Genomic DNA, 8377 nt, shown 5'->3' on the forward strand with positions numbered 1-8377 from the left:
AACCGTAGTGATAGGGTTCAAATTCCATCTTTTAAGATTAAAGATCATGTCAATTACCATTGGATTAAACTCAATTTGACATGGATATTTGCACAAATAGTTTCTTAACCATATTTTAAATATATTGTCTATTGACATGACACTTCACTTTTATTATTTAAACACATTTTTAGCTTTGGCGCGTATTTTTGCCATTTTTTGCCCTTTCATCGATGGGCAACGGACCCAAATGAAGTGAATTTGTAAATACGAAATTGACTTGGGAAAACGTGAAGATTTTCAATATTCATCTTGTGGTTCGAATGTGATCAGATTTGTACGTAAATCGCTTGGCCTTGGCCCCCATGTTTCTCTTTGCTCAGCACAATGGCGCAAAAAATGGCGCCGCAACCATTAAAATCCAACAAATATTCTCCTGCTCTGAATTCAACTTCCGTTGGTAAGCTTCTACCTAACCCAATTCGTTGACTAAGCTCCTCCCCCATTTTCCATGTAGTATTATTATTATATACACTGCCACAAGCTTTACCATGTTTTCTTGCAGTGGCTTTGTTGATGGAGATCAAATTCATTGACTGATAACGCTAAAGGTTAATTGAGTTACCTTTGACCATTACTCTCCTCCCTTGTTCCATTTTGGGGCTGCTGCTTTGTTTTTGTTAAACTTTGATTGTCGATCTTGTTGGATTTTCTGTTGATATTAGTGATCTGTGAACTTTTGCTTTTCCATGTTTTGGACAATTTGTCTTCTGGGTTTTCTATTTCTCTGTTTCTTTGTATGATTTACTCTCGATATTCAATGATGATGGCTTTGGGATGGTGGTTTCAATTTATTTTTTGCTGCTTGTATTGTCTGTACGCCACTTTGTTCTTCATCTCAACATTTTTTTCTTTTTTGGATTTTATTTCATGGAAACTTTCTTTGTTTGTTCATTTTCCCATTTGGAGCTTCCAAGTCTGTTATCCAACTTTTTGTTAATTTTCCCATGCTCATGGCTTACCCCACTTATCCTAGGAAAGTCTTCATCTTACCCCAAAGCCTACCTCCACTAATTGTTTGAAGGCTTTCCATCCCACCCCAAAGTCAACTCCAGATATTTCAAGTCCTTAACATCTTGGAGGTTTTTCTTTCAGAGTCATGTTATCCAATTGTATGCAATTCTTGGGTTATGAGTGCTCATGCCATCTTGTGACTATTCTAAGGGATAATCGTCTGACTACATTTGATTATTTAGAAAGATATTAAATCCTAAGTAGGTGACCACTATGAATTGAACTCCTTCATTCTAAGTTACTTACTATTTTTATCATCCCACATTCACTACTAGGCCAACTCAAGTTCTTTTTTTTTTAATCAAAAGAAAATTTTAGCTAGCACGTTTTACTTCTATGTGATTTTGTGGTAAGTTTTTACTGTCCTTTCTTTTTTCAGATTTTCTCCCTATCTTTTCACTGTTTCGCTCGTAGTTTGTGCAGAAACGAACTTAACTATACTCATGGAGGACAAATGTGCAATCAAGACTGATGCCACTGAAGTAATATCTACCTCCTTGGCTGCTTATGCTTTAGACTTCCTCTTCAACTCTTCTTTTTTCTTGATTCACTTCCTATAGGCTATCTTTCTTCTTTCCCTTTTCTTGATGGATGGTTTTCGGCCTGCAGCTAATAGGCAATACCCCTATGGTCTATCTCAATAAAATTGTAGACAACTGCTTTGCCAAGATTGCAGCCAAACTAGAGTCAATGGAGCCTTGTTCGAGTGTCAAAGACCGGTAATAAATTCTCCATTAATAAAGTGAATTCGTAACAAAAAAAAAAAGTAATAAATTAAGTGAACTCATATCCTGTTTTCCTGTTATATCTCTGGATTGCAGGATCGGACTCAGTATGATACAAGACGCGGAGGATAAGGGTCTGATAACACCAGGGAAGGTACATAATAGTGTACCACATGCAAATGTAGATCATTTAATTCTTAACCTTTTCAGTCTCAGGTAATAGAGACTTGAGAACTTGAAACTGCACAGTAGGCGACAAAATGCCATACATGTATACCATACATGTATATATTTACGAGTCTTTTCATATCTCTAAGCTCACGTACAAGGCTTCAATATCGAATTATATGGATCTCTTAAAACTTTGGGGCCTTGGGCAGTTACCTCACTCGCCATTATCTTAAGCTGGCTACAGTTTTAGTTGGAGAGTAGCAAGGTTTCTTGAATTAGCAGGCCTACGTCTGTAATGTGTGCTCCATCGTGAATAGTAGTTAGATTCCTAACAGTAACATTATACATTTCAGTGAAAATTGTGAATCAGTTGGATTAGTCATGTTGATCAATACTAGGAATCTACTAGATTTTCCGTCCTGTTTTCAAAAGCTTGCGATTATGGAAACTGACCTTTTGTTTGTGTGTGGGGTCAAAAGACTGTTCTCATTGAGGTCACAGCTGGAAACACCGGCATTGGACTGGCATGGGTTGCAGCAATCAAGGGCTACAAACTTATTCTCATAATGCCAGCTTTCTTCAGTGTGGAGAGAAGAATTCTGGCACTTGCTTTTGGAGCGGAGTTACGTATCCCCGACCCGGAAATGAGTGGTGAAGCAATTCTAAAGATGGCTGACGATCTTGAAAAATCCACACCCAATGGATATTTTCTGAGGCAATTTGACAACCCTGCCAATACAAAGGTAATTTGATATATCCTTCCATCAGATTTCATGTTTGCTCCTGTATCAATATTTGATCAGTTGAAAAGATAATTATTTAATTACTTTTTTTTCCTAATTTCATTAGATTCACTATGAAACAACTGGGGTGGAGATATGGAAAGATTCAGGTGGAAAAGTTGATGCGCTGGTCGCTGGGATTGGGACTGGGGGGACAATAACTGGTGCAGGGAAGTTTCTTAAGGAGCAGAACCCAAAAATAAAGGTTGGGATATCGTTTGAGATAGTGGAGTTTTAAGTGGAACACTGTTTTCAATGCTTTTAAGAGTGAGTTTGAAATAACTTTTGAAGTACAAAAGTGCTTTTAGTCCAACATTTACTCCACTAAAAGCACTTTTCTATATATTATAAAGTTTGGTTAAATAATTAAAAGTATTTTCAAAATTCTTTACGTTTTACCACATCAATGAAATGGTTTGCGTTTTAGAGAATTTATATGAAAAAAATAAATAACATTTAAAGTGCTTGAGAAGCACTAAGTGATTTTTTTTACGTGCACATAGAAAAAGTGCTTTCGTTAACCATATTTTTTTCAAAGCCACCCCAAACTCACGGTAGTGTTTTTAGAATTTTCAAAATCACTCTTGGTTAAGTAACCATGAAAATTTAGAAAGGTGCATTTCCCTTCCAAAACTCATCATAAACGCACCCATATTTCTTTGGACAAAACTCAAAAGTGTTTCAAATGTAGGTATATGGAGTAGAACCAGTTGAAAGTGCAGTGTTGAGTGGAGGACAACCCGGTGAGTTCGTTGCTACAAGCCTTCCCCTATCCTTTTTCTTCACTCTAAATTTTATGTTAATTACTTTAAAAATTCTATGGATAGATTAAGCAATTTCTGCAAAGAAAATTTCATGGTATATAAAACACTTCCAAATACACTTTGGTTGTATTTGTAAGTGACTCCATAAAACCTAGATGAAGGATCTGTTGAAGTGGAGCCACAAAGTCTTCTTTACCTTCTTGAAAGGCTGGTCATCAGGATTAAAGACCTAATCAGCCGAAAGGGGCAGCAACTTGCTAGCAAAGCTTGTAAGGGTGCAGAGGATGAAAATGTGACTCAAAAGATTTTGTTAGGGTTCCCCCCTCAGGAATTCACCTTCAGAAACACGAGAACAGAACCACACACACAAACAGAGCAAACAGATCAAGAACGTTGTTCTTGATATTCTTTTAATAATAGTTGTTAATTAACCAAGATGAAGCAAAACAGCTCTAAAATAAGAAAAAGGACGACCATTGTCAGGACAGAGAGCTGGGAACCTCTCCTTCGATTACACTCAGCTAAAACAACCCACCAAAAACCTTCAGACCCCCTTTCTCCTTCCTACATGCTAAAAATCATATCTTGAATTTTTTTTTCTAATTTCGAATATGGCTTGAACATGTGTCCCCAACGTGTTTGTATCTTACTTTTTAAGAAATTGATGTGTGTTCGTTTCTGTGTCGTGTCTGTGCTTTTTAGAAAACATTACTTCAGAACAAAGGGCATAACTAAAAACTAATTTCAGAGACACTAATTGAAATTAATGAAACCTTCTTGAAAGATTAACGAGTGTGAAGGATAATGAAAGAGACGGCATCTTTGAACTAAAATAGCTTGAATTTTTTAATATTTTTTTACAAGAAACTTCTTATTGATACTGTTGGATTTCATATATGTCTTTTGTAATATTGGTTGCGCAATACTTGTGTATTTGTTATTTTTATCTGTAGTTTTTTCCTTTATTGGTTGATGGTCTTTCTTCCATAGAAGATGATCTTGTATTTGATTCCATATGTAAAAGAAATACAGTAGTTTTATTTCTTCCCATATGCAAGTTGGTATTTGAGCATAAAACTCTAATATCAACAAGAAGTTGTTTCTTGTTTAAAATAAATTAAGCTTTTGGGTAGAGGTAGTGTGTAAAATGTTATGTTATTATAGGAGGAGATCTCAAGTTCAAATTCTTGTTGTTGCCATTATTATATTATGTATTCATTGCATTCATTGTCTGCTCACTGGGTCTTGTGTGAATATCGATGGTGTGGACGATGGTAATGAAAATATTAGACTTACCCTCAAAGATTTTGAGTATAGTGTCGACTGAAAAGAATGCATTCCATTTCACCTTATGCACCTCATCAACTAATGTTTCGAGTAAAATTGGATTGCTCTTTCAATACTTTATTGGCCTCATTAAGTGCTGACCATTACATGTTCTTGCATTGAAGGCCGCCATCTCATACAAGGGATTGGTGCTGGTATCATCCCTTCGATTCTGGACGTCGAATTGCTCGACGAGGTTATTCAAGTAAGTCACAGAACCAACTTAATGGTCGTGGCTAGAAACTAGATGAGTAGTTAAATGTTATTCTTAGCTGTTTAGTTTGATCTCTTCTAATTTTGCAAGACTAGCCACTCATTTTCATCATTTGGACTTACTGGCTTAGGCAAAAGGAGCAAATTGGTTCTTATTATAGCACCTTGTTCCAATATGTTTAACCATAAGTTACAATCCAAACATCTTTATAAAACTTGAAAAGCTCCAACTTATACTTGACCATTATAGCACACCAAACGAAGTACATATAATGATATAATCTTTTAAAAACATTTCTTAAAATTTTTGGCATTTCCCTGAATTGTACTAATAATCTCTTACTGATTGTATGGCTTAGTGTCCATCTCATAAAGAAAAAAATGGAAGTGTTGTCTTCTAAGTCAAACTCAGACTCTTGGCAACAATTATTTCTGGTAAAAGGCTCATGTATATTTGTTTTATTATGGTCTAAAACCTTTTAAATATTCCATTTTATTCATTTGACTTTCATACATTTGTTTCATTTTAGCTTCTAAATACTCTTAGCAACATTCGTTTTAGTTATTGCCACTACTAATTTAAACATAAGTTTGAATACATGTTGAAATTCATCACTTGGCCTACTACTTGTGACTTTTCTCATTGGGCACTTGCATTTTTCCTACAACTTCTAACCTTCCATTCTACTATTTATTTTGTGTAAGATATCGAGTGAGGAAGCAATTGAAACTGCAAAGCTACTTGCTTTAAAAGAAGGCCTTCTGGTATACTATAATATTTCTTTTAGGATCATCTTGGAACTATTTTTACTTCTGATACCAAAATCAGATGCTTTGCCAAAAGTGACTGCAACTTCCTTTGTAGGTGGGCATTTCGTCCGGTGCTGCAGCAGCTGCTGCGATCAAGGTTGCGAAACGACCCGAAAATGAAGGAAAACTTATTGCTGTAAGTCTATTTATTATCCCACATTAAGAATGATTCTCAGTTCAGGGTTCAATCTTCATAAAATCTGTTCACTTGAATTATCAAGTGGGCACTTATTCATCCTGACACTATTATTACTGCTTGTAACTCTGGTAAAACATTTGCAACTCTATCCACTAATTGATTTCATCTCTTGTTGGTTACTTCTATTTTGTCTCCTTTATTGTATTTTGGGCATTAGTCTCATTTCATTATTTCAATAAAAAGGTTTGTTTCCGTTTCAAAAAAAGAAGAAGAAGAAGAAAGAAGAAAAAAAAAAAATTCTATCCACTCAAATCAATCTTGAAGTGGTCTATCAATGTTTTCACTGACAGGTGATCTTTCCGAGCTTCGGCGAGCGATATCTATCGACTTCGCTCTTCGATTCAGCCAGGCAAGAGGCAGAAAACATGGCGTACAGTTGAAGTGACAAACAAATCAGGAAACTGTTTATTTATTTGCTATCTAGACTTGAGAGTAGAATAAGTTGAGAATGTAAGCTTACTGTTTGGAGATGAGTCACTAGTGGAAAATGTAAATTACATATAAATAATAAAAACATGTTATGTACATTTTACATGGTGAATTTTTGGGAGATTCTCGAAGAACAAAATGTTATTCAATGTTATTAAGAAGCCTGAGTCCAAAAGCCTACTATTTGAACTTGTGTTCTTTACTAGGCGAAGTCTTTGAAGGGTTCTACTTTAGTGTCGATATTTTGATTGATATTTCCACATATTCGATATCGATATGAAGGACGAATTGATATTTTCTTTATATCATGGAAAAATCTATGAAACATAAAAAATAAGCAACAAAATATCACAAATCTAAATATTTGTTTAGAAAGCATAAAATGTGTATTTACTAATTTAAATTGATTTTTTGATTTTTTTTTCTTTTATAATTTGTCCAAAAATATCCATAAAATCGACATTTTATTGATATTTTCATTAACATTTTTATAAAATTAAGATTTTGATATTTTTATTGATATCGACATTTTAAAACTTGATTCGAATTCATTTTGAATTAGATTCTAGGTGAGCTAGGATGGTACTACTCTGCAAACTTCTTGAAAAGTGTTTTTTCCCCTTTAAAATCTATTCTTTAGTGTGATTTTAATTTAAAGACGTATATTTGGTCGCATCTTTAAGATGTGATTCTACAAATATCAAATTACCGCCAAGACGAGGATAAAATAAACTTTAAACTTGAGGGCAATTTTGTAATTTTATGGTTTTGGATTTGTTACGTCTATTTTCGAATGCTTTAATTTGAGGGTGGTAATGAATTATTTTTGGTTTAGAGATTTTGAATCTAGTTTTTAGGAGTATATATGTATAATCTTATTGTTGGGATTTTTATTTTATTTTTGTTGTCGATGATTTATTTCAATTTAATAAATTAAATAACATATTGTTAATAAATCTGAAAAAATCGATAAAATTACTGAAGATATAAAATTAACAGATTAATTAACGAACTAGCCATTGTTAAAATATTGACAGTTATTGAAGGGTCAAAGTCAGAGGTCTTCCATTTGGAGCCATTTTGCTTGAAAATTTGTGCAAAATGACCAAAAAAAAAAAATCTGTGACGGACACTTTTTAAAAACTTGTTTGTTATTGATCCTTTTGCCATATAAAATACCACTTTTACCCTCAATATTAAATGCTCTCTTCATGGTATTTTCTATGTCTCTTTTGCTCTTCCCTTCCAACAACAACAAAACGAAGATTCAAAGTTATTTAAAACCAAATATACTTTAGCATTTTACTTACTTTGTAAGCATGGTTGGAAAGAACGCGAAAAATCGTATGAAATCGAGTGATCATTTAGTTAAAATGGAGTAGTATCGACAAAGATATGACAAAAAACAAAATTATCATTTGCACAGAAAAAGTGTGCGGCCATTGACATCATCGTACGCAATTGCTTACATCAGCATATATGATCGCTGATATTAGTGTAAGCGTTTGTTGACATCGACGTGCATGATCGCTTACATCAATATACATGTTCGCTTAGTTTTTATTTTGCAATTTTGTTTTGGTCATATCTTTGTCGATACAATCCTCTTCTTACTAAATGACCACTTGTTTTCATACGTTTTTCCATATTCTTTCCAACCATATATTTCAACTAAAAAAAAACCTATATAATCTTTGACTTTATTACTCCAAAAATAAAATTTATCCAAGTTTAAATGTTATAATTTCATTTATATTTATTATTTTTAGCATTTTGTTCATTTTAGTAATTGCATGTTAGTAATTGCATACGCTAATGTCAGCGATCGCACTTCCGCTGCACAAACGACAAATTTGTTTTTGTCATATCTTTGTTGATACAACTCCATTTTAACTAAATGACACT

At 33.8% G+C, this 8377-nt stretch overlaps 1 protein-coding gene across 3 annotated transcripts; it reads left to right on the forward strand.

Annotated features, from left to right (window-relative positions):
• The first annotated feature begins 297 nt into the window (after positions 1 to 297).
• Positions 298 to 6633, forward strand: LOC120072065 (cysteine synthase-like). Of its 3 annotated transcripts, none has more exons than XM_039024485.2 (12): positions 298 to 439; positions 545 to 590; positions 1433 to 1535; positions 1663 to 1772; positions 1875 to 1932; positions 2429 to 2692; positions 2799 to 2936; positions 3423 to 3474; positions 4947 to 5026; positions 5740 to 5799; positions 5900 to 5980; positions 6334 to 6633. In XM_039024485.2, exons 3-12 carry the CDS (start codon positions 1497 to 1499, stop codon positions 6421 to 6423), a joined length of 972 nt encoding a protein of 323 aa, XP_038880413.1. In that variant the 5' UTR covers positions 298 to 439; positions 545 to 590; positions 1433 to 1496; the 3' UTR covers positions 6424 to 6633. The 3 variants fall into 3 exon arrangements, with proteins under 3 accessions (XP_038880413.1, XP_038880412.1, XP_038880411.1); XM_039024484.2 differs by having other exon boundaries at positions 1468 to 1535; XM_039024483.2 differs by having other exon boundaries at positions 1477 to 1535.
• The last annotated feature ends 1744 nt before the right edge of the window (positions 6634 to 8377 follow it).

Source organism: Benincasa hispida, chromosome 2 (assembly GCF_027475165.1).
Source record: "Benincasa hispida cultivar pf3 chromosome 2, pf3_genome.v1.1, whole genome shotgun sequence".
In the NCBI taxonomy this organism is placed as follows: Eukaryota; Viridiplantae; Streptophyta; class Magnoliopsida; order Cucurbitales; family Cucurbitaceae; genus Benincasa; species Benincasa hispida.

What these genes read in the sequence shown, in the direction of transcription:
- LOC120072065 (XM_039024485.2), top strand. Translation starts at nt 1,497, where the DNA reads ATGGAGGACAAATGTGCAATCAAGACTGATGCCACTGAA. An exon ending in AGCAGAACCCAAAAATAAAG is followed by an intron (nt 2,937 to 3,422) that starts GTTGGGATATCG and finishes TTTCAAATGTAG; the next exon opens with GTATATGGAGTAGAACCAGT. An exon ending in ATGAAGGAAAACTTATTGCT is followed by an intron (nt 5,981 to 6,333) that starts GTAAGTCTATTT and finishes TTTCACTGACAG; the next exon opens with GTGATCTTTCCGAGCTTCGG.